The sequence below is a fragment of the Mobula birostris genome, chromosome 23 (genome assembly GCF_030028105.1).
Source record: "Mobula birostris isolate sMobBir1 chromosome 23, sMobBir1.hap1, whole genome shotgun sequence".
Taxonomy (NCBI): Eukaryota; Metazoa; Chordata; class Chondrichthyes; order Myliobatiformes; family Myliobatidae; genus Mobula; species Mobula birostris.
The window spans coordinates 60,038,670-60,065,845 of NC_092392.1; the positions used below are offsets into that span (position 1 = coordinate 60,038,670).

The following is a 27,176-nucleotide window of genomic DNA, read 5'->3' on the forward strand; positions in this document are numbered from 1 at the left end:
CTTTTAAAGCACTGAAATCCAGGAATATTGAGAATCCATTCCTGCCCTGGTGCCAGCCAAGTCTCTGTAATGGCCACTACATCATAATTCCATGTATCTATCCAAGCTCTCAGCAATCGCAGAGGCCTCTCAATCAACACCAAGAAGACCGAAAGCATGGTCATCTCCAGAAAGACATACATCCTACAATGTGTGTGATCAAGCTCGGAAATACAAACATCAAACAAGTCAACAAATTCAGATACCTTGGCAGTCTAATAACAAGTAATGGCAGGTGCGACACAGATATCAAATACAGAATAGCAATGACGAAAGAAGCTTTCCAAAAAATGAAGACCATATTAACAGACAGAAAGATGAGCACGTAAACTAAAAATAGAATACTGCAGTGTTACATTTATTCTATCCTGACTTATGGAAGTGAATGCTGGACCATTTCCTCAGCAATGGAAAAGAGACTAGAAGCAGCTGAATTATGGTTCTACAGGAGAATGTTAAAAATATCATGGACCACACACACACATCAAATGAAGAAGTTCTCAGAAGAGCTCAAAAGTTTGATCACTCATACCAACAATAAGAGAAAGACAACTCAGATTCCTAGGACACATCATGCAGAACGATGAACTAGAAAAACTCATGCTGTCTGGAAAGATCGAGGGGAGCAAACCTAGAGGAGGACCTCGGCTTATGTACATCAAAAGCATAGCCAGGTGGCTACACATCGGGAAATGGAAGTCATCCAAAGAACAAAGGATAGGTCTATATGGAAAACCATGGTCACCAAAGTCTGCATCGGATATGGTACCTAGACAGACAGACATCCGAGCTCTCAGTTCATCATCTTCGTTCCTAATGCTTCTTGCATTGAAGTACACGCACTTTTGTCCTTCTACCTTACTACCTTCACACCCTCTATTCTGCTTCTCTTTCCTCAAAACCTCTCTATATGTTAGATCTGGCTTTACTCCATGCAATTCTTCCACTGCTCTACCGCTCTGAGTCCCATCCCCCTCGCAAATTAGTTTAAACCCTCCCGAACCATGCTAGCAAACCTACCTGCAAGGATATTGCTCCCCCTCGAGTTCAGGTGCAACCCATCCAATCTGTACAGGTCCCACCTTCCCCAGAAGAGATCCCAATGATCCAAAAATCTAAAACCCTGCTCCCTGCACCAACTCCTCAGCCACGCATTCATCTGCCATTTCCTCCAATTCTTACCATCTCTGTCACGTAGCACTGGCAGCAATCCTGAGGACATCACCCTTGAGGCCCTGTTCTTCAGCCTTCTGCCTAATTCCCGAAACTCACGCTTCAGGACCTCATCCCTCTTCCTGCCTATGTCGTTGGTCCCAACATGTATCACAACTTCTGGTTGCTTTCCCTCTCGTACCAGGATGTCGTGCACCCGATCAGAGACATCCCGGACCCTGGCACCCGGGAGGCAACAAACCATGCGGGTGTCCTTCTCACGTCCACAAAATCTCCTGTCTGCTCCCCTAACTATAGAGTCCCCAATGATGACAGCTCTCCTCTTCTCCATCCCACCCTTCTGTACCACAGGGTCAGCCTCAGTGCTGGAGGCCGTGCCACCGTGGCTCACCCCGGTCGGTTGTCCACGTCAACAGTATCCAGGACAGTAAACTTATTATTCAGGGGAATGGCTACAGGGGTGCTCTGCACTACTTGTCTGCTCACCTTTGCTTTCCCCCATCTGACTGTCACCCAACGACCTGCTTCCAACAGCCTAGGTGTGACTACCTCCCTGTAGCTCTCATCTATGACTGCCTCATTCTCCCTTACGAGTTGATGAAGATAGAGTGGTGGATGTGGTGTATATGGATTTTAATAAGGCATTCAACAAGGCTCTTCAGAAAGCTAGGAAGCATGGGACAAGGAAAACCTAGCCTTGTGGATTTGGAATTGGCTTGTCCACAGAAGGCAAAGGGCAGTAGTAGTTGGAGCATATTCTGCCTGGAGGGCAGTGACCAGTGGTGTTCCTCAGGGATTTATTCTGGCACCCCAGCTATTTGTGATTTTGATAAACGACCAGAATGAGGAAATAGAAAGGTGAGTTAATGCGTTTGCAGATAAAACAAAGGCTGGTGGTTTTGTGGATAGTGTAGAAGGTTGTTGTAGGTTACAATGGGACAGTGGCAAGATGTAGAGCTCGGCTGAGAAGTGGCAAATGAAGTTCTATCCAGAAAAGTGTGAAATGATGTACTTTGAAAGATCAAACTTAATTGTACCATACAAAGTTAATGGCAGGATTCACAGCAGTGTGGAGGAACAAAGAGATCTTAAGGTCCAAGTCCAAAGATTGCTTGAAATTGCCATGCAAGTTGATAGGTGATAGTTGTATGGGGTATTCGCCTTCATTAGTTGAGGACTGAGTTCAAGAGGCTTGAGGTAATGTCTGTTTACTTACTTATTTAGAAATACAGTGTGGAAAAGTCTCTTCCAGCTGAGCTGCCAGCAACCCATCAATTTAGCCCTTAGTCTAATCGCAGAACAATTTACCATACCAATGAACCTACTCACCAGTATGTCTCCGGACTGTGAGAGGAAACTGGAGCAACCAGAGGAACCCCACACGTATACAAACTCCTTACATCGGACACCAGGATTGAATTCCGAACTTCGACACCCTAAATTGTAACAGCATTGTGCTAACCACTGCACAACTGCGTGCTCTAATGTTACAACTTCATAAAACTCAGGTTAGACCACTCTGTCTTCAGTTCTAGTCCACTCATTATAGGAAGGATGTGGAAGCTTTAAGAAGAGTGCAGAGGAGATTTACCAGGGTGCTGCCTGGATTAGAGAGCATGTTTAATGAGGATGGGTTGAGCAAGTTAGACTTTAGGTACTTTGCATCAGTCCCCACTGTGGAAGACACTAGCAGGAAGTCAGAAGTTCAAGTGTCAAGGGGCAAAAGTGAGGGTAGTGACTATTGTTAGGGAGAAGCTGTTTGGGAAGCTGAAAGGTCTGAATGTAGATAAGTGACTTGAACCAGATGGACTACACCCCAGGTATCAGAAAGAGATACGTGTAGAGACTGTGGAGACATTAGTAATGATCTTTCAAGAATCCATAGATTCTGGCATGGTTCTGGACGACTAGAAAATCACAAATGGCACTCCACTCTTCAAGAAGGGAGAGAGGCAAAAGAAAGGAAGTTATAGGCTAGTTAGCCTGACTTTAACAATTGGAAAAATGTTGAAGTTGATTGTTAGGATAAGGTCATCTCGGAGTACTTGGAGGTACATGAAAAAATAGGCCAAAGTCAGCATGTTTTCCTTGAGGAAAAATCCTGCCTGAAAAAAATATGTTGGAATTCTTTGAAGAAATAACAAGCAGGATAGACAAATGAGTGGGTACTGTGTTCTTGGATTTTCAGAAGGCCTTTGACAAGGTGCCACACATGGAGCTGCTTAGCAAGATAAGAGACCATTGTATTATAGGAAAGATACTAACATGGGTAGAACACTGGCTGATTGGCAGTTGGTAAAGAGTAGGAATAAAGAGGGCCTTTTCTGTTTGACTGCCGATGACTAATGGTTTTACACCGGGGTCGGTGTTGGGACTGCTTCTTTTAACACTGTACATTAATGATTTAGATGACGGAATTGATGGCTTTGTGGGCAAGTTTGCAGGCAATATGAAGATAGGAGGAGGGGCAGTTAGTGTTGAGGAAGCAGGAAGGCTAGAGAAGTACTTAGACAGATTAGGATAATGGGCAAAGAAGTGGCAATGGAATATATCATAGGGAAGTGCATGGTACTGCACTTTGGTAGAAGGACGGGTGCACTTGAATCCAAGTGGGACCAATATTTTTGTGGGTACGTTTACTAGAGCTGTCGGGACAGGTTTAAACTAATATTGCAGGAGGATGGGGACCAGGATGATAGAGCTGAGGATGAGCCAGCAGGTTTACAAGTAAATGCTGGGTGTAATGTGAATGTAAGGAAGGACAAGCCAATGATTGGGTACAAATGCAGACAGAGCAAATAGTTAAATCATTCCACAGAAGCAAAATTCAAAAGGGTGAAGAATGCAGGACTGAAGGTGCAGTATTTAAATGTGCATAGTATTCGGAATAAGGTGGAGGAATTCATGGTGCAATAAGAGATTGGTCGGTATGACGTTGTGGGGATCACTGAGTTGTGGCTGAAAGAAGGCCATAGTTGGGAGCTTAACATCAAAGGATACACTTTGTATCGCAAGGACAGGCAGGAAGGCATTGGCAGCAGTGTGGCTGTGTTGTTTAGAGATGGAATTACAACTTTAGAAAGAGGTGACATACGGTCAGAGAATGTTGAATTTTTGTGGGTGGAGTTAAGAAACTGCAAGGGTTAAAAAACCATTATGGGAATCATATATAGACCTCCAAATATTAGTCAAGTTGGGATTGAGATTGCAAAGGGAGAAGGAAAAAGCATGTAATAGGGGTAATAACACAATTGTAATGGGGGACTTCAATATGCAAGCGGATTGGAAAAATCAAGTTTGTGTCAGATCGTCAGAGAGGGAATTTGTTAAATGCCTACGAGATGGCTTTTTAGAGCAGCTTGTGCTTGAGCCTACTCAAGGAAAGGCTATCTTAGACTGGGTGTTGTGTAATAACTCAGATCTTATTAGGGAGCTTAATGTAAAGGAATCCTTAGAAGGCAGTGATCATAATATGATTTAATTCATAGTGCAATTTGAGAGGGAGAAGCATAACTCACACGTATCAGTATCACAGTGGAATAAAGGGAATTACAGAGGCATGAGAGAGGAGCTTGCCCAGGTGGATTGGAGGAGGACACTGGCAGGGATGTTGGCAGAGTAGAGATGGCTGAAGTTTCTGGGGATAGTTCACAAGGCACAGGATAGATATATCCACAGAGGAAAAAGATCTCAAATGGCAGGGGAAGGCAACCGTGGCTGACAAAAGAAGTTAAAGACTGCATAAAGACAAGGAGAGGACATATAATGTAGCAAAAGTGAGTGGGAAGTTGGATGATTGGGAAGCTTTTAAAGTCCAACAAAAGGCAACTAAAAAAGCTATAAGAAGGGAAAAGGTGAAATATCAGGGCAAACTAGCCAATAATATAAAGCAGGATACTAAAGGTGTTTTTGTTACATAAAAAAATAAAAGGGAGCTGAGAGTTGCTATGTGACCACTGGAAAATGATGCTGGTGAGGTAGTAATGGGGGACAAAGAAATGGCAGATGAACTTAATGAGTACTTAGCATCTTTCTCACTGTGGAAGACACTAGCAGCGTGCCAGAGGTCCGTGAGTGTCAGGGAGCAGGAGTGAGAGCCATTGCTATTACTATGGGAAAAGTGCTAGGCAAACTCAAAAGTCTTAAATCACCTTGACCAGATGGACTACATCTCAGAATCCTGAGAGAGGTTGCTGAAGAGATAACTGATGCTTTGGTCATGACCTTTCAAGAATCACTTGATTCTGGTATGGTCCCAGAGGACTGGAAGATTGCAGATGACATTTCCTCTTTCAGAAGGGAGGAAAGCAAAAGAAAGGTTAGATCAGTTAGCCTAACCTCAGTGGTTGGGAAAGTGTTGGAGTTCATTATTAAGGATGAGGTTTCGGGGTACTTGAAGACTAATGATAAGTCCAAGTCAGCATGATTTCTGAAAAGGGAAATCTTGCCTGAAAAATCTGCTAGAGTTCTTTGAGGAAGTAACAAGCAGGGTGGACAAAGGAGAGGCAGTGAATGTCATTTACTCGGTTTTTCAGAAGGCATTTGTTAGGATGCCACACATAAGGCTCCTTAATAGGTTAAAACCCTATGGCGTTACAGGAAAGATACTGGAATTGATAGGGGATGACAGGCAGGAGGCAGCGAGTGGGAATAACGGGGGCCTTTTCTGCTTGGCTGCCAGTGACTAGTGGTGTTCCTCAGGGGTCAGTATTGGAACTGCTACTTTTCACATTGTTGGTCAATGACTTGGATATTGGAATTGATGGCTTTGTGGCAAAGTTTGCGGACAATACAAAGATAGGTGGAGGGGTAGGTAGTGCTGAGGAAGCCATGCGATTGCAGCAGGATATAGACAAATTGGAAGAATGAGCAAAAAAGTGGCAAATGGAATACAGTGTTGGGAAATATATGATAATTCATTTTAGTAAAAGGAACAATAGTGCAAACTATTATCTAAATGGGGAAAAGGTTCAAACATCAGAGGTGCAGAGGGACTTAGGAGATCTCGTGTAAGACACCCAGAAGATTAATTTACAGGTTGAGTCTGTGGTAAAGAAGGCAAATGCAATGTTGGCATTTATTTCAAGGGGAGTAGAATATAAGAGCAAGGAGATAATGTTTATAAGACACTAGTCAGGCTGCACTTGGAGTGTTGTCAACAGTTTTGTGCCCCATATCGCAGAAAGGATGTGCTGTCATTGAAGAAAGTCCAGAGGAGGCTCGAGGGGATGATTCTGGGAATGAGGGGGTTAACATATGAGGAGCGTTTGACAGCTTTGGGCCTGTACTCACCGGAATTTAGAAGAATGCTGGGGTGGGGAGGAGGATCTCATTGAAACCTATCGAATGTTGAAAGGACTAGATAGGGTGGATGTGGAGAGGATGTTTCCTGTGGTGGGGTGTGTCCAGAACAGAGGCAAGGAGGAATTTTTTTATCCAGAGAATAGCTAACCTGTGGAATGCTCTGCCACAGACTGCGATGGAGGTCAAGACTGTGGGTATATTTAAGGCAGAAGTTGATCATTTCCTGGTCGGAAAGGGCATCAAATGATATGGTGAGAAGGCAGGTGTACGGGGTTGAATGGGATCTGGGATCAGCTATGACGGAATGACAGAGCAGACTCGATGGGCTGAATGGCCTAATTCTGCTCCTATGTCTTATGGTTCGATGGTCTTAAGGAATAAAGGCACGGGCTATTTTCTAAATAGGGAGAAAGTTCAAAAATCAGGGGTGCAAAGGGTCTTGGGAGTCCTTGTGCAGGATTCCCTAAAGGTTAACTTGCACTTTAAATCATTGGTGAGGAAAGCAAATGCAATGTTAGCATTAATTTCGAGAGGCCTAAATTATAAAACATCAATAATTTCGGATATGCAGATGACACTGTGTTAATTGCAAGTACGGAGGAAGAACTACAAAATTTAATTGATGTAATTGTTGAAGAAAGTGCAAAAATGGGTCTATCTATCAATTGCAAACAGACAGAATGTATGGTGATATCCAAAAAGAAGGAGAATCCTATCTGCAAACGGGGAAGACATAAAACAAATACAGAACTTTTGCTACTTAGGAAGCTGGGTGACATCAGATAGCAGGTGCGACATGGACATCAAAAGAAGAATAGGGATGACAAAAGACACCTTTATGAGAATGAAGAGTATACTGACCAACACTAAACTAGGCATGACAACCTGCCTCAGAGTACTGAAATGTTACGTTTATCCAGTTATGCTATATGGCTCAGAATGTTGGACAATATCTAGTAACATGAGGAAAGGAATTGAAGCAGCAGAGATGTGGTTTTTGAGGAGGATGCAAAGAATATCATGGATGAAACAAATATCTAATGAGGATGTCATGAACAGAGCAAGCACAAAAAGAGAAATAATGCATGAGATCATGAAAAGGCAACATAACGTCATTGGACATGTGATTAGGAAAGAGGAGTTAGAATGCACGGTAATTATGGGAAAGATTGAAGGGAAGAAAGCAAGGGGAGGACAAGGACAAATGATGATGGAGACAGCAGCCAGCGAACTGGAAATGGATACCAATGAATTGATCCACTTGACCCGAAACAGGAGTGTGTGGGCCATGGCAGTCAAAGCTCAAACTGGGCACGGCACCTGATGATGATGATAATGAAAAATAAAAGCAAGAATGTAATGCTGAGTCTTTATAAGGCTGTGGTCAGGCATCACTTGCAGTATTGAGAGTTTTTGGTGCCTTATCTAAGAAAGGATGTGCTGAGGAGGTTCACGAGAATGATTCTGGGAATGAAAGGGTTATCATATGGGAAGCGTTAATGACTCTGGACCTGTACTCACTGGAATTTAGAAGAATGAGGGTGGATTTCATTGAAACATCGAATGTTGAAAGGCCTAGAGTGGATGTGGAGAGGATGTTCCCTATGGTGGGGGAGTCTTGGAGCAGAGGGCACAGCCTCATAATAGAGAGATGTCCATTTGGAATGGAGATGAGGATGAATTTCTTCAGCTGGAGGGTTGTGCACCACAAGGCTGTATGCATAGATCTCTGCTCTAATTGTTCTGCACTTATGACTGTGTGGCCAAGAACAGTTCCAAAGCCATATTCAAGTTTGCTGATGATACCACTACCATAGGCTGAATCCAAGATGGTGATGAATCAGCATATAGGAGGGAGGTAGAAAATCTGACTGTGGTGCCATAACAACAACCTCTCACTCAATGTCAGCAAGTCCAGGGAGCTGGTTATTGGCTTCAGCAGAAGGAAGCCAGAGGTCCATCAGCCAGTCCTCATCAGAGGATCAGAGGTCAGAAAGTCAGCAACTTTAAATCTCTCGGTGCTATCATTTTGGGGGACCTGTCCTGTGCGCAGCATGTAAGTGCAATTACAGACAAAGTACGGCAGCACCTCTACTCCTTTAGGAGTTTGCAAAGATTCAGCATGATATCTGAAACTTTAACTAACTTCTGTAGATACGTAGTGCAGAGTATATTGACTGGCTGCATCACAGCCTGGTACGGAAACACCAATGCCCTTGAATGGAAAATCCTACAAAAAGTAGTGGATATGGCCCAGTCCATCACGGGTAAAGCCCTCCCCACCATTGAGCACATCTACAGGAAACACTGTCGCAGAAAAGCAGCATCCATCAGCAGGGACCCCCACCACCCAGGACACGTTCTCTTCTCACTGCTGCCATCAGGAAGAAGTACAAGAGCCTTAGGTTCAGGAACAGTTATTACCCCTCTACCATCAGGCTCTTGAACAAAAGTGGATAGCTTCACTCAACCTTTCTTGCCCCATCATTGAAATGATTCCACAACCCATGGACTCATTTTCAAGGACTCTTCATCTCATGTTCTTGATATTTATTGCTTATTTATTTGTTATTATTTCTTTGTACACACTGGTTGAATGCCCAAGTTGCTGTGGTCTTTCACTGATTTTGTTATGGTTACTATGCTATGGATTTATTAAGTATGTCCACAAGGCAATGTATCTCGGGATTGTATATAGTGACATATATGTACTTCGATAAAAAATTTACTTTGAACTTTGGTAATCTGTGGAGTTCATTGCCACAGGCGGCTGTGGCACCAGATCATTGGGTGTATTTAAGGCGGAAGTTGATAGGTTCTTGATTAGTCCGGACAAGAAAAGTTACAAAGAGAAGGCAGGAAAATAGTGTTGAGAGGGAAATTGATCAGCTGTGATGAAATGGAGTGACTCAATGGGCCAGCTGGCCTGATTCTGTGCTTATGTCTGATGGTCTTTCCTCGCTGGAGTGAAGGAAGAGGAGAGGTGATTTGCTAGAGGTGTATAAGATGATAAGAAGCATGGGTCAAGCAGAATGGCAGTGTCTATTTCCCAGGGCGACAATGGTTAATACAATTGGATATTCTTTTAAGTTGATTGGGGGAAAGTATAGGGAGGATGTCAGAGGTAAGATTTTTACACAGAGAGCAGTAGCTGCCTGGAACACGCGGCCAGTGATGGGTGGTAGAGAGATTTAAAAATCGGGAGATTTAAGGGATACTTAGACAGGAACACGGATGATAGAAAAATGGAGGGCTATGGGGAGGGAAGAGTTAGGTTGAACTCAGAGTAGGCTATAAGGATGGCATAACATCGTGAGCCGAAGGGCCTGTACTCTGTGAGGAGTTATATATTCTGTGTTCAATTTGAACAGCCCTATTAAATCCATTTACTAATAGGAAAACAATCACAGATGTCATTTGCTTTTCCATAACTAAAGTTCTGCATTCCTGTTAGATCTTAGAGCTATATAGTCATAAAACACTACAGCACAGAAACAGGCCCTTCAGCCCATCTAGTCCATGTTGAACTATTATTCTGCTCAGTCCCATTGACCTGCACCTGAACTCTGCACTTGTCCATGTATTTTCTTTGCATCTTCTCCAATGCTTTGTCATCTTGCTGTATCTAGCTCAGTAACAAGTTAGGGGATGATTCAATTTTCAATACTTACATCTTTGAATTTGCAGCTTGAATCTTCTCCAACATTAAGGCGTAGATTGTCTTCCAGTCGACTTTCGCGAGGGTGTCATCGTATGGCTCAATAATCCAGCCTAGCAAACAATGCATGAAACATGGTGTGTAGCAACAGGTTTAAAAATTCGCTCCCAGCAAGTAAGCTGGAAAATCCTGGTACATGAGGTGTACCACTGTGTGTACAGCGACAGGTGTCATCTGCATTAACAACCAACACAATCTAAGGATGTCAGCCGACCAGGCAACATCTATGGGAAAGAGAAGGAGTTCTGATGAATGCTCTCAGCCCGAAACGTCAACTGTACTCTTTTCCTTAGATGCTGCCTGGCCTGCTGAGCTCCTCCAGCATTTTGTGTGTGTTGTTTTGGATTTCCAGCATCGGCAGAATTTTTTGTGTTTGCAATCTAAGGACGTGCTGGCGGTAGACACAAGTGTCACCACTCACTCTGACACCAAGTTAGCAGGCCCACCATGTTCAGCAGAACAACAGCAACAACGATAGCAAAAAAACACCTCTCCGTCCTACCGCCAACTCACCAATACACACACACACACACACACACACACACTCACTCGCGCACACACACACACTCACTCACACACACACACTCACACTCACTCACACACACACACTCACACTCACTCACTCACGCGCGCGCGCGCACACACACACTCACTCACACACACACTCACACTCTCACTCACTCACACTCACACACACTCACACTCTCACTCACACACACACACACACACACACACACACACACACACACACACACACACGCACACACACACTCACACTCTTAGCCCTCCAACTCCAGGACAGGCCGCCCCCGGGCCTCCAGCCTCCCCTGGACTTGCAGGCTTGCAGGCATCAGCACTCTGACTTCCCCAGTGGAAACAGAGTCACACACCCAGGGCTTCAGTCATTGGACCTCAACTTCCAGACTCACTGACTCCCATAAGATGAAACATCTTCACCATAGGTATCTTGTTATCAGCCTCATGATTTTGTGTGTTTCAATTATCCCCTCTTACTCGTTGATCATAGAACAGAACAGCACAGCACAGGAACAGGCTCTCAGCCCACAATACTGTGCTAAACTAATTAAATTAGTAACCCACTAATTCTGCTGCCTACACAATGTCCATTTCCTGCACATCTACATCTATGTGCCCTTCTAAGACCCCCTTGAACACCTCCATTATATTTGCTTCTGTCTCCCCCACCCCCACCACTCCAGCACAGTCCAGGCACCACCACTCTCTGTGTAAAACAGCTGCCCTGCACACCTCCTTTGAACTTAGCCCTTACTCATCTTCAATATGTGCCGTCCTCTAGTCTCTGGTAGACGCAAGCTTACCGTGGCCAACCTTTTCTCAGAGAACAGTGCAGCTATTGTAGATGTCAGTCTGGTAAAACTTCTCTGAACTGCCTCAATACCTTCACATTCTTCCTTAAATAAGGAGACCAATGTTATTTGTTTATTTAGTTATTTACTGAGTGATACAGTGCAGATTAGGCCCTCAGCCCTTCGAGCTACGCCTCTCCAGTATTGAGCAACAAACCCAATTAACCGTAACCTAATCACGGAACAATTTACAATGACCAGTTAACCTACGTGATATGTCTTTGAACTGTGGGAGGACCTCAAGAAACCCCACGCATTCCACGGGGAGGACGTACAGAGACTCGTTACAGAATACTGCCGGAATTGAACTCTGAACTCTGGAACACGTCATGCTAACCACTACGCTACCATGTATTATTCACAGTACAGGTGTCCCCCGCTTTTCGAACGTTCGCTTTACGACACCTCGCTGTTACGAAAGACCTACATCAGTTACCTGTTTTCGCTAACAGAAGGTGTTTTCACTGTTATGAAAAAAGGCAGCGCGTGCCCCAAGTAGCCAAGCTCCTCCCCTGGAACTGCATTCTAGCCGGCATTGCTTAAACACGTGTCTGTGAGCATCTGTGCTTAACGTCGATTTATTTTGAGCATCCGTTTGCAAGATGAGTTCTAAGGTATCGGAAAAGCCTAAAAGAGCTCATAAGGGTGTTATACTTAGCGTAAAACTAAACATAATTAAGCGTTTCAATCATGGTGAACGAAGTAACGACAAAGTGAGTTTGGCTTGTGGAAGTTGACGAAGATGATGTTGAAGAGGTTTTGGCATCCCATGACCAAGAACTGATAAATGAAGAGCTGATGCAATTGGAAGAGGAAAGGATAACAATCGAAACCGAATGCAGTAGCGAACGGACTGAAAGTGAAGTCATCCAGGAACTGAACGTGAAGCAATTGCGTGAGATTTTTGCTGCAATGATTGCAGAAAAGTACGACTTTAATTTTGAAAGGGTACATAGGTTTAGGGCATATTTGCAGGATGGTTTGAGTGCTTACAAAGAACTGTATGATAGAAAAATGTGCAAGGCTAAGCAGTCAGGAATACTGTCGTTTTTCAAGCCTTCCACGTCAGCCACCAGACGACGAACCTCGACCTTCGACATCAAGGCAGGCAGACATCGAAGAAGATGATCTGCCTGCCCTGATGGAAACAGACGATGATGAGATGACACTCCAGTGTCCCACCACCCCAGTGGTCCCAACTGCTGGGCTGCGGATCGATACCGATCCGCGAAGCATGCAGTGGTGCAGCGGAAGCTGGGACGCACCCAGCACATCTTTAAGAAAAAAAGCCGAAATAGACAAGCTAATTAATTAGGTGCCACTCGGATTGCGTCGCCTCTGATCTGGGCCAACATTTACGTGCTGGGCAGCACCTAATTAATTAGCTTGTTTATTTCAGCTTTTTTCTTAAAGATGTGCTGGGTGCGTCCCGGCTACCGCTGCACCCCTGCATTCTTCGCGGATCGGTATCGGGTCGCTGCCCGAAGGGTGGGGGCCACTGCACCACCCCAACTTCCAACAACTCAGCCTAACACACCATCATCAGTGTGCTCAGCACTGTCTTCCCAATTCCGGTAAGTGATACTACACTGTACATACATTATTTCTACTTTATCTAGGCTGTGTATTTTTATGTGTTATTTGGTATGATTTGGCAGCTTCATAGCTTAAAGGTTACTGGAGAGAGTGTTTCTGCCAAGAGCGCTTGCACCATGTTTCTGTTGAGAGCGCTTGCGTGAGATTTTCACTACGGAGAACAGTTCAGTAATGATTGTAGAAAAGTATTTCTACTTTATATAGGCTGTATAACTATCATATTATTCCTACTTTTACTATACGTTACTGTTATTTTAGGTTTTTTTTATATGTTATTTGGCATGATTTGGTAGGTTATTTTTTGGGTCTGCGAACGCTCACAAATTTTTCCCATATAAATAAATGGTAATTGCTACTTCACTTTACGACATTCCAGCTTATGAACCGTTTCATAGGAACGTTCTACCTTCGGATGGCGTGGGAAACCTGTACTTCAGATGAAGTCTCTTTGCTACCCTGCATAACTAAGGCATAATTTTGAATTTAATATCCATGTTGTATTTTCTCATAACACAGAAAGAAAAATCGTCATCTTATTGGGTTCAATCAAAGCATCGGAACAAAGCTATCAATCCTTTCCTCCACTTATTTCCCTGTAACTCCTTGCTCACAAACCAACCAACACCCCATTCCTCCCACCTCGTAACCCCTCCAGAACGAGGGGTCACAGTTTGAGGATAAAGGGGAAGCCTTTTAGGACCGAGATTAGGAAAAACTTCTTCACACAGAGAGTGGTGAATCTGTGGAATTCTCTGCCACAGGAAACAGTTGAGGCCAGTTCATTGGCTATATTTAAGAGAGAGTTAGATATGGCCCTTGTGGCTACGGGGATCAGGGGGTACGGAGGGAAGGCTGGTGCAGGGTTCTGAGTTGGATGATCAGCCATGATCATAATAAATGGCGGTGCAGGCTCGAAGGGCCGAATGGCCTACTCCTGCAGCTATTTTCTATGTTTCTATGTTTCTATGGATAACTTACTGTAACTAAACAACCCTCCCACCCTATCAATCCTTTCCTCCAGTTATTTCCCTGTAACTCCTTGTCCAAAAATCAACCAACGCCCCATTTCTCCCACCTGTAACCTATTGATAACTTATAGTAACTAAATAACCCTTCCACCCTATCAATCCTTGATTTGTGAGAGGAAATCTGAGGGAGACCCTCATGGAAGCAGGGAAAATGACACACAGACAACACCCAAGATCAGGATCGAACCCAAGCTGCTGGAGCTGTGAGACTGTGGCAATAGAGATGACACACCTAGCAATATAGTTAGCTTTCCCAATTCCTTGCTGTACCTGGACACCAGGCTTTTGTGAACCGTGCACCAGCAAACCTAGATCCCAATACATTCCATGGAACCCTGCAATCTCTCACCAATTAGATAATATGCAGATGGGGACATCTGTAATTGGATGTCAGACCAACAGACCTGTGTCGAAGAGTGCTGGTGGTTCACCCCCTGGGCCAAAGAGTTGTTGGTAGGTTCCAGAACCGGCGTTCCTTGCAGGCAGTAGAAACAAGATCCGGCGATCATTTAGGCACACAAATTGACAAGACCAAAGTTGAAGGCCTAGTGTCCAGTAATCAGCGAGTCCTGGGGTTCGCTACCGAAGACAGCCTGTGCTGGGGTTGGAGGACTGTGTATTTGTGTCGGTAGGTGGGAAGGAGGCATGGAGCTTGCTTTGTTGTTTGCTATGTTCCATGTTGCTCTGCTGAACATTGGGGGCAAACTATGGTTTTGTCGGAATGTGGGGTGACATTTGCAGGCTGCCCTTGGGTGTGTTTGTTGTTAACACAACTGACACATTTCACTGTATGTATCATTATAGATGTGATAAATAAATCTCAATCTTGAATCTTGAAATATGCTTCTCATTTTTCCTGCTCCATTGACCAGATTGACAACCACCCAGTGAACATAACTATATCCCTTTACATCTCCTTTATGTTTTCTTCATGAGTTATCTTCCTATCTACCCTCATGTCATCGTCAAATTTAGTGGCCATAACATCTATGTTATTCATATAAACTGTAGAATTTGAACGCCTCAGCACCATTGCCTGCGGCACAACATTGAATTGGACAATAAGAGAAAGACCCAGTTATGCCTACTCTCCACTAGCCTGCTAATAAGCTACCCACACCAATGTTTCCTCCTACACACTGTCTTTTATTTTCTGCAATAAACATGGGAGTGTTGCTTTATCAAATGTCTTCTGGAAGTTGAACCACAGTCCACCCACCAAACTGAAAACGTCCAGACATTGAGGAGGCAAAGCCACTGACCTCAGTCGCAGTGGTGCTGTCTATCTCTCTAACAGATGGTTTTGAGCAAGGCTGTTCAGTAATTTTGGTCGCATATTTGATTGAGCTGGGTTTCACACTACGTAGCTCTGCTAGGACAGGGGATGGTTCTGTTTACCAGCCTCTCTTCCCTCAACTCACCTGCTCTTGAAATTCCCATCCATGTCCTTATTATCCATCAACCTAACGATCCCAATCCTCTGAATGATAGAAAATTGGAGGGCTATGTCGGTGGAAGGGTTAGATGGGTCTTAGAGTAGGTTAGAAGGTTAGCACAACATCAAGAGCCAAAGAGCCTGTACTGTGCTGTGGTGTTCTATGTTTTATGTTCTAAATCATTCTCTTCATCACCAGCAAACCTTAGCTAACATCTACAGAAGGCACTATGGCAGCTCACCAAAGCTACTTCGTCAATAGGCTTCTACAGAAGTCCACAACCTCTAGAGTTCAGTAGTCATAGAGCTATATAGCATGGGAAAGAGCCCTTCAGCCCACTGAAACTATGCTGACAATCAGTCACCATTCCTACACTGGTTCCATTTTATTGTCTCCACGTTCTCAGCAACTCGATTTATCATGGCTAATTAACCTGCTAACCCACACACCTTTGGAATGTGGGAGGAAATCAGAGCATCGGGAGGAGATCCACATGGTAATGGTGAGAACATCTAAGCTCCACACAGGCAGCACCCGAGGTTGGGACTGATGTGGCGAGGCAGCAGCTCTAGATGTTCCCCTTGTGCCATCTTCTCATTAAATCCCTCCTCCTGCCACTTTGAACAGATTTCTTAAAAGTTTACTCCTTTGGTCAAGCTGTTTGGCTATCTCTCCTAATATTCCATGATGACTACACTCTTAAGGTGCTACATAAGTGTAAGTTGCTATTGTCGAAGTCTCCACTGGGTGTGAGCAGATGTCTTTGCCACTTGTTGGAGAGCGGAGTACAGATTAAACCCAAAGCAATTAGCTGCCAAAACCTCCAAAATCAGAACAATTTTAATTACATTACAACCTTGGGAAAGGAAAGAATCAAACTGAACTCAAAGGATATAAAGATCTCTGTAATTTTAAAATCATATTGTACCTTGTTTCATTGAAGCTCTGGATGATATTGAGAAGTTTATTGTGAACCCTAGAAATCAAACAAAGAGTATTTGAATTTAGTGCATTTTCATGAGGTGGTACAAGCAGAAAGGTAAAGAAAAGATTAGCTCTATTTGTTGCATGCACGTTGAAACATACAGTGAAATGTATCACTTGTGCCCGGGGGCTGGGGTGGGGTGTGGGAGCAGCTGACAAGTGTCGCCATGCTGTACATGGAGCACCAGAAGAAAGCCATGAGGCCACAGGGAGAATACACAAACTCCTCAGGGACAGCAGCAGGAATCGACTCCTGATCGTTGTCGCTATAAAACATCATGCTTACCTGCCACCAGGGTATAGCCTTGCTGGGTCAGGTGAGTGAGGAGTGACCCAGGCTTATTAGGCATTAAATCAGTACATTACACACATTGATCAGTGGAACCTGCCTGTATTCAGGCAGGGCTTATTATGCAGAGAAGGAGCTAAGATACTGGAGAAGCAGACATTCAATGTGCAAAAGTTTAAATGACTTGGGACATTGTTGTGATAATGCCCATAGTGAGATCATTTCATCCCTCCCACCCAACCTTAGTGGCGCTGGAATTAGATATCAAGGGTCAACGTTCTAATAAACTGCAGGTCAGGGTAGGAAGCTGACATCAGAGAGCAGTAGGCACCTCAATGACAGTAAGCAGACATGGGAAAGTTATAGCAGAACAGCCTGTTAACGTTCCTGTCTGGAAACACGGCAGCTTTTCAGTAAACAGACACGGCACGCTGAATAAATGGGAAGACATGTCAAATGTTAGGGTGTGCATTTCATTGCAATTTGATTACCCTTGAGTACTATGAGATGGCTACTGCTTAGTGTTGTACACAACATTTGTACTTTCCTCTGGCCTGCTGTAATACCGCGACATGCATTTGGATATCCTGTAAGTGTATCATGGCACTGCTCTGATAATATTGTCCAAGTTTGCATCCCAACAGGACAAAGTTTGTATTTTATGTTAGGTGCAACTTGACCTCTAAGAGAGTCAGACATGGAGCCTTTCGAGAAAAGAAACCTGGATGAAATGGTAGCATAGTGATTAGCGTAACACTATTACAGCGCCAATGGCACAGGTTCAATTCCTGCCACTGCCTACAAGGAGTTTCCTCTGAGTGCTCTGGTTTCCTCCCACATTCCAAAGATGTATGGTCTGAAATTAGGCAACTTGGGCTTGTTGGGCTGAACGAGCCTGATACCGTGCTGAATCTCTAGATTCAAAATATTAAAAGTAAACACAAGTACTTGTGAGTGTCTTCTATAGCCGTTATTGTGATAATTACAAATGTTAGATGGTCTGAGGGAACATTTTTCAGTTTATAGTTAGCACAATGCTACCAGGTGTTAAATAGTTTTATTATCATCAGGCTGAGCCACAAGGTTTAGCAATCGTTTGGTGGAATATTAACCAACTCCTTCGTACCATTCTAGGTTCCACTAAGAATAAGCAATTTTTTGGAACCATTCATTTGATACATCTGGATAACTAGAATAACCATTAGCAAGTTTTTTTACTGTTAATATTGTTAATAAAAGGAATGAATTTAACAGGCGCACAACTGGTTGTAAGTGTCCGAATCCCGACCTTCCCAAGTGGTCCGCAGCAATGTCATTCCAACTTCATCCCAACAGAAATCCTACAGTTTAAACAATTAATCTGGAAAATATTTTGAATTAACTGAATTTAATTGTTAATGTAAATGCATTTAATTATTTTAAGTGCTTTCCAGCACTTACATTTCAACATCGTTAATTTACTTCTCATGCTGCACACTGGCTGTCAAAGTGTTCCTGGGTTATTGCTAAGAAGGCGCTGCAGTGTGCTGGGCCATGCTGATCAGGAACAGGCATGCTGTTAGACCTCCTTCAGGTGAGCGTGAATCGAGAGAGGGGCGGTGGGCGGAAAGAGAGCAGGCAGCTCACCATCCCCAGGGTATTCTGCACAGTATTCTTTTGGTGAATGTTCCTGACCTTTGAATTGTTATTAGGAGCTTTGAGACAGACACATCGCTCAGGCAGGAAAAAGCCCATGAGATGCATGTAAACAGCATTCCAAAACACTTGTTCACACAGCTTTATTCTGAAGCAGCAGCTTGTACCTGTTGGATGGGGAACTGTGGATGATTCAACTTTCCCTTGTTTCCTTTTAGCTTTCTTCTTACCTTAAAGAGAAACAAGAGATCAAATTAATCATCAAAAAGGAACTCTGGCAGTAACAGTGTGACTCACAAACAGCAGACCTTTGCCATTTATTCATATTGGACCCGTTGTCTTTGACTTCTCTCCCGGTCCATTTCATTAGCTGAGAGAGCCATGTCCCAGTGGTATCTCACTTATCCCTAAGAGAGGGGGATGATCAGAACCCAGGGTAACACAAAAGTGCAGTAATATATTGGGAGGACGCAGCACAGTCAGATCCACTGGCCTTTGGATAAGATTTAAGATGATGTCTCATCTGCCATTTCCTATCATGAAAGATTTGAAGAGCTATGAGGAATTCCTTCACAGAAATTCAGCCAAAGTTATCCTTCAATGAGCATCATCTTCAAAATCAATTACCTTCTTGAGATGCTGAAAGAGAGAGAGAAATATTTAATGTTTCAGGTGAACAATCAGCTCTGTTTCACTCTCCACAGAAGCTGCCCAACCTGCTGATGTTTCCAGCACCTTCTGTTTCATTTTGGGGAGATTTCTGCAACACCACCACACATTCCTGGTCATTTATATCACCTCCAGAACAACACTTTAATACAATTCTCATTACTGTCTTTCTGCAATGTATTAGTACCCATTGAAAACATGTATTGGACTTCTACCTAAGACTTGCTACAGGAAAAGTAAATTGTATGTTAAACTTGACATGCTGTAGACAAAAAGAAATCTGGGTTGTTTAATAATAAATGCCCTTTTTCCAGAATAGAACTTTGACCAGTGGCCAATCTGGACATTGGAATTTGGAGAGGAGGGGACTTCAATTAGGTCCACTACCCGAAAACAAAAGGCAGGAGCAGGTCGCGGCAGCATAATGACCAGTGACCAATCGGCCTTTGTGATTGATTAATAAGAGCAAATTAAAAGAAGGCAGGGGCAAGCGTAGTGGCTGTCATCTGAGTGGACAGAGTCAGGTGATCTTAAGGCTTTAGTTCTTTGAGGCTTCACTCAGAGAAAGCAAAGGAAAGGAAAGCTGCAGTTTTTTCCTTCTCTTCTTTATATCTGCTCAGCAAGGGCAGTAGGGATGACAGGCAGGATAGTGAAATGCTCCTCTTGCAGGATGTGGGAAGGCAGGGAGACCTTCAGTGTCTGATGACTACAACTGTGAAAAGTGCATCCAGCTGCAGCTTCTAATAATCTGCGCTAAGGAGTTGGAGCTGGAACTGGACGAACTCTGGATCATTCAGGGGGCTGAAGGGATGGGAGACAGGACATGTAGAGAGGTAGTTACACCCAAGGTGCAGGACACAGGAAGCTGGGTGACAGTCAGGAAGGGGAAAGGGGTTAAGGAGCCAGTGCAGAGTAAGCCTGTGGCCATCTCCCTCATCAACAGGTACATCACTTTGGATACTGTTAAAGGGTAGGGGTGGGTGACCTAACAGAGGAAAGTCACTTTGGTTGGTCTTTGGCACTGATTCCGTCTCTATGACACAGAAGGGAAGGGGGGAGAAGAGGCATGCTGTGGTGATAGGGGATTCATTATTTAGGGGAAAAGACAGGAGGTTCTGTGGGCAAGAACGAGATTCTGGGATGGTATGTTGCCTCCCTGGTGCTAGGGTCTGGGATATCTCAGATCAAGTCCTCAGCATTCTTATGCCAGAGGGTGAACAGCCAGAGGTTGTGGTCCATGTGGGTACAGATGACATGGATAGGATGAGTGACGAGGTTCTGCATACGGAGTTCAGGGAGTTAGATGCTTAGTTAAAGGGCAGGACCTCCAGGGTTGTGATCTCAGAATTGCCACTCTGCCACATGCTAGTGAGGCCAGAACTAGGAAGATTAATTAATTTAATGTGTGGCTAAGGAGTTGGTGTAGGAGGGAGGACATAAAATTTCTGGATCATTGGGCTCTGTTCCAGGGAAGGTGGGACCTGTATAGAAAGGACCGTTTGCACCTGAGCTGGATGCTGCACAGTGGGGTTTAAACTAGAGTTGCAGGGGGAAGGGAACCAGATTGTCAGAACAGTTAGTAGGGAGGTTGTGGAGGAAGATGTCGGTAAGATCTCAGACAAAGTTAGGAATCAAAAGGTTGAGCATTGTGCGAAGAGACTTGAGTTACCTATATTTAAATGCAACAAGTGTCATAGGAAAGGTAGATAACAGTGCTGAAGATGAGTTTCACTGGTTTACAAACAGAGGCAATGTGTAGTGAAGAGAGGCTGTTAATGGGGCAAAATTGCAGTCAACAGGATGAGTTGCGAAGTAAAAGGCGGACAAAATCGAAAAGAGTGAATACAGGATTGAAGGTGTTGTATCTGAATGTGCGCAATATACAAAATAAAGTAGATAAACTCGCAGCATGGTTGTAGATTGGCATGTATGATGTTGTAGGCATCACTAAATCATGGCTGAAAGATTATAGCTGGGAGCTTAATGTCCAGGGGTACACATTGTATTGATAGTTAAGACAGGAAGGCAGAGGGGTGGGCATTGCTCTATTGGTAAAAAATGAAATCAAGTCATTAGAAAGAGGTGATGTAGGATTGGAAGGTGTTGAATCATTGTGGATAGAGCTAAGAAACTGCAGGGGTAAAAGGACCCTGATGGGAGTTGTATTCAGAACCCCAAACAGTAGTAAGGATGTGGCCTACAAATTACAATGGGAGGTAGAAAATGCATGCAAAGAGGGCAATGTTACAATGGTCATGGGGGATTTCAATATGCAGGTAGATTGGGAAAATCAGGTTGGTGCTGGGTTAACAGGAGAGGGGATTTCTAGAGTGCCTGTGAGATGGCCTTTAGAGCAGCCCATGGTTGAGTCCACTAGAGGATCAGCTATTCTGGATTGGGTGATGTGCAATGAACCAGAATTAATGAGAGAGATTAAGGTAGAAGATCCCTTAGGGGGAAATGATCATAATATGAACAAATTTACCCTGACATTTGAGAAGGAGAAGTTGAAGTCAGATGTATCAGTATTATAGAGGAGTAAAGGAAATTACAGAGGCATGAGAGAGGAGTTGACCTGAATTAATTGGAAAAGAACACTGGCAGGGATGATGGCAGAGCAGTAATGGCTGGAATTTCTGGAAGCAATTCAGAAGGCGCAGGAAATATACATCCCAAAGAGGAAGAAATATTCTAAAAGAACCAAGGCACAACCATGGCTAACAAAGAAGCCAAAGCCAACATAAAAGCCAAAGAGAGGGCATATAATATAGCAAGTATTTGTGGGAAATTAGAGGATTGGGGAACGTTTAAAAACCAACAGAAGGGAATTAAAACATCCATTAAGGTGGTAAAGATGGAATATGAAAATAAGCTAGTCAATAATATTAAAGAAGATACCAAATGTTTCTTCAGATACATAAAGTATAAAACTGAGGCAAGAGTGGAAATTGAACCACTGGAAAATGATGCTGGAAAGGTATTAATGGGGGACAATGAAATAGAGGATGAACTGAGTAAGTATTTTGCATCAGTCTTCACTGTGGCAGACCCTAGCAGTGTGGTCAAAGTTCCAAGTGTCAGAGGGGCATGAAGTGTGTGAAGTTACCCTAACTAGGCAGAAAGTTCTTGGGAAACTGAAAGGTCTCAGGGGAGGTAAGTCACTTGGACCAGATGGTCTACATCCCAGGGTTCTGAAAGAGGTGTCTGAAGAGATTGTGGAGGCATTAGTAATCATTTTTCAAGAATCATTAGATTCTCAAATTGTTCCACAAGACTGGAAAATTGTAAGTGTCACTCCACTCTTCAAGAAGGGAGAAAGGCAGAAGAAAGAAAGCTATGATAAAATTAAAAATGAATGGGAAAGGAAACTTCAACTTTGCCTACCTCTAGAGAAATGGGATAAAATTTTTCAATTAGTCAGTACTTCCTCTATATGTGCTAAACATACATTAATACAATTTAAAGTAGTGCACAGAGCCCATATGTCTAAACATAAATTAGCCTGGTTTTATTCCCATATAACCCCTATTTGTGACAGATGTCACTCTCCGGTGACTTCTTTAACTCATATGTTTTGGTCCTGTCCTCGCTTGGAAAAATATTGGAAAGATATTTTTGATATTATCTCAACAGCTCTATCTTTTGATTTACAACCCCATCCTATTACGGCAATTTTTGGATTGCCAATGGTAGAACATAGATCTTTGTCTTCTTTAGCCTGTCGGATGATCGCATTTGTTACTTTAATGGCCAGAAGATCTATTTTATTGAACTGGAAGGAGACCAATCCTCCTACTACATTCCAATGGTTTTCCCAAACTATATTATGTTTAAATTTAGAAAAAATTAGAAGTGATATTTTTGATCCTTTGGTTAAGTTTGAAGAAACTTGGAAACCTTTTATTCAACATTCTCATATGATGTAATTTGACCTTTCCGAATCTTCTTTATTAACTTAAAATATATGAATAGAGGAGCGGGGTTGACGACATTACTGAACATATTCGATTTAAGATATTGGTCTAGCCCTGTTTTGTTCCATTTGCTTTTTTTGGGTTTAGTAATTAGTTCTTTTTTTTTAGGGGGTTTTTCTTTGTATATTTTTGTTTCTTTTTTCCTTTTCTTTTCTTCCCTTATTTCTTTTTCTTTATGATTAATTTAATCATGAGTTTGGAAGTCTATTATACCTGTGTTATTTGAAATCTTTTTTGTATATGTTTATTAATAATAAGATTATTCCAATCTCTTTGTATCAACATTGTTACTTTGTTTACAATTTTGAAAATTAATAAAAAGATTTAAAAAGGAAGAAAGGAAGCTATAGGCTAGTTTGTCTAAAATCAGTGGTTCGGAAAATTTTGGAGTTGATTATTAAGGATGAGATCTCAGGGTACTTGGCGGCACATGATACAATAGGCTAGTCAGCATGGTTTTGTCCAGGGAATATCTTGCCTGACAAATTTGTTGGAATTCTTTGAAGATGTAACAGGCAGGATAGACAAAGGAGAATCGGTTGATGTTGTGTATTGGACTTTCAGAAGGCCTTTGGCAAGGTGCCATGCGAGGCTACTTAACAAGCTATGAGCTCATGGTATTACAGGAAAGATCCTCGCATGGATAAAGCAGCAGCTGATTGGCAAAGAGGGGGAATAAAAAGAACCTTTCCTGACTGGCTGCTCGTGACTGGCAGTGTTTGACAGGGGTCTGTGTTTGGACTGATCCTTTTTAAGTTATATGTCAATGATTTGGATGATGGAATTGATGGCTTTGTTATAGAAACATAGAAACATAGAAAATAAGTGCAGGAGTAGGCCATTCGGCCCTTCGAGCCTGCACCACCATTCAGTACGATCATGGCTGATCATCCAACTCAGAACCCTGTACCTGCCTTCTCTCCATACCCCCTGATCTCTTTAGCCATAAGGGCCTTATCTAACTCCCTCTTAAATATAGCCAATGAACTGGCTTCAACTGTTTCCTGTGGCAGAGAATTCCACAAATTCACCACTCTCTGTGTTGCAAAGCTTGCAGATGATATGAAGATAGGTGGAGGGGCAGGTAGTTTTCAGGAAGTTGAGAGGCTACAGAAGGACTTAGACAGATTAGGAGAATGGTCAAAGAAATGACAGATGGAATACAGCGTTGGGAAGTGATGGCCATGCACTTTGGTAGAAGAAATGAAAGGGTAGACTATTTTCTAAATGGAGAAAAAATACAAAAAAACTGAAACATAAAGGGTCTCAGGGGTCCTTGTGCAGGATTTGCTAAAGGTTAATTTGCAGGTTGAGTCTGTGGTGAGGAAGGTAAATGCAATGTTAGCATTCCTTTCAAAAGGACTAGAATATAAAAGCAAGGATGTAATGTTGAGATTTTATAAAGCACTGGTGAAGCCCCATTTGGAGTATTGTGAGCAGGTTTGGGCCCCTTATCTTAGAAAGGGATGCGCTGAAACTAGAGAGGTTTCAAAGGAGGTTTAAAAAAATTATTCCAGGATTGAATGGCTTGTCATCTGAAGAGTGTTTGATGGCTGAAGGTCTGTATTCCCTACAATTCAGAAGATTGAAGGGTGACCTCACTGAAACCTACCGAATGGTGAAAGGCCTTGATAGAGTGGAAGTGGAGAGGATGTTTCCTGTGGTGGGGGAGTCTAAAACCAGAGAACAGAGTTTCAGAATAAAGAGATGTCCTTTTAGCATGGAGATGAGAAGGAATTTCTTTAGCCAGAGAGTGGTAAATCTGTGGAATTCTTTGCCACGGGCAGCTGTGAAGGCCATGACTTTATGTTTATTTAAGGCAGAGGTTGATATATACTTGAGTGGTCAGGGCATGAAGAGATACGGGGAGAAAGCAGGAGACTGGTGCTGAGAGGAAAATTGGATCAGCCATGATGAAAGGCGGAGCAGTCATGAATGGCCTAATTCTGCTCCTATATCTTATGGTCTTATCTAATAAACACAAAAATTGCTAAGAAACATTATCCCTTTTTACTAAAAATTATTGATTGTGTAAATGAAGATCATATTACTTATGGGAGCAGTATAAATGATGAATAAGCTTATGAATATATTTGCAATATACATAACAGTTTTAATAAGTCGTGTGGGCACGTGGCCAAGTGGTTAAGGCATTGGACTAGCAACCTAAAGGTTGTGAGTTTGAGCCCCAGCCAAGGCAACACGCGTTGTGTCCTTGAGCAAGGCACTTAATCACACATTGCTCTGCGATGACACCGGTGCCAAGCTGTATGGGTCCTAATGCCCTTCACTTGGACAAAATTGGTGTCGTGGAGAGGGAAGACTTGCAGCATGGGCAACTGCTGGTCTTCCATACAACGTTGCCCAGGCCTGCGCCTTGGAGAGTGAAGACTTTCCAGGCGCAGATCCATGGTCTCGCAAGACTAACAGATGCCTTTAATTTAATAAGTCAAATTTTTCTAACTGAGGCCAATGATAATTTCTCTGTACAACTGGTTTCCAGTGACGGCTGCAACTTTGCTCTGACACCTGGGCTTCTGGCAATTCTACTGCACCAGAGGACATTTTATGGAGTCCAGTTTGAAGTTGTGAGCGAGAGAGAGAGCGAGCGCGAGCGATATTATTGCAGGGTGGGAGCCATTTGAAAAGAACAAGTCTTGTCAGCAGTGAGCTTTATTTGAACTAATAAAAAAGGGAGGTGTAAAGCAGAGCAGAAGTTGTAGGAGAGGCCATTGTTGGAGTGGGCCGGTGTTCAAGTGGGAGGCTTTGACTCAACAGGCTTGGGCAAGCACAAATAGAGGTTCTAAATAAGATTCAAGTATTTTTTCCTCTTTCTTTGTCTATTTATACAATGCTATTGCACTGAGTACGGGTCCAAAGTTAGTAGTATGTTCTTTGTGTGAGATGTGGGAACTCTGGGAGACTTCTGGTCTCCCTGATAACTACATTTGCATGAAGTGCATGGTGTCCATTCCCCTCAATAATAAAGTATACCACCTGGGATACTGTTGGTGTGGGAAACGACCTACTGGAGGAAGCCACAGTGAGGGTCTCTCGCACTGAGTCTGGCTCTGTGGCTTAGAAGGAAAGGGAGAAGAAGAGGAGTGCTGTAGTGATAGGGAATTCCATAGTTTGAAGAGCAGACAAGAGATTCTGTGGACGTGAAAGAGACACCCGGATGGTACTGTACGTTGTCTCCTAAGTGCCAGGGTCAGGGATACTTCCGATCTGGTCCACAGCATTTCAAAGGGGGAGGGTAGGCAACTAGGTGCCATGGTACATATCGGTGCCAACAACATAGTTAGGAAAAGGGAGGAGGTCCTGAAGAAAGAAATAGGGAGTTAGGTAGAAAGTGAAAAGCAGTACATTCTGTGTAGTAATCTCTAGATTGCAGCCTCTGCCCTGTGCCAGTGAGGATAAGAATAGGATGATTTAGCAGGTGAATGCATGGCTGAGGAATTGGTATTGGGGGGTGGGAGTGGTTTCAGATTTCTAGATCATTCAGATCTCTTCCGGGGATGGTATGACCTGTATAAAAAGGACAGTTTACACCCGAACCCGACGGGAACCTTGCAGGCATGTTGGCTAGCCGCTTGGGGGATGGGGGATGGTTTAAACTAATTTGGAAGGGGGATAGGGCTAAGGATGGGGCAATTGGTACATGCAGTGTGCAGTGTGACTGTGAAGAAGGACAGGCAGATGACAGGGCAAAACTGTAATCAGAGGATGAGTTGAAGTGCAACATGGGGCCAAAATTAAAAAGGGTAATGAAAACAAAACTGAAAGGGTTACATTTGAATGCATGCAGTATATGGAATAAAGTAGATGATCTTGTAGTTCAGTTAGAGATTGGTAGGTAGGACATTGTGGGCAACACTGAGTCATGGCTGAAAGAAGATCATAGTTGGGAGACTAATATCCAAGGATACGCCTTGTATCAAAA

At 43.3% G+C, this 27,176-nt stretch overlaps 1 protein-coding gene across 3 annotated transcripts in view; it reads right to left on the bottom strand.

The window, feature by feature from the left end:
• LOC140186655 (uncharacterized protein C3orf20-like) overlaps nt 1–27,176 on the bottom strand; it is a 144,129-nt gene that overhangs the window by 94,552 nt on the left and 22,401 nt on the right. For all 3 annotated transcript variants that reach the window (XM_072241061.1, XM_072241060.1, XM_072241062.1), the window contains exons 5-7: nt 18,758–18,820; nt 16,611–16,658; nt 10,188–10,287 (exon numbers count right to left, since the gene is read on the bottom strand). In XM_072241061.1, the coding sequence (XP_072097162.1) occupies nt 10,188–10,287; nt 16,611–16,658; nt 18,758–18,820 (211 nt within the window). The remainder of the gene's footprint in view (nt 1–10,187; nt 10,288–16,610; nt 16,659–18,757; nt 18,821–27,176) is intronic.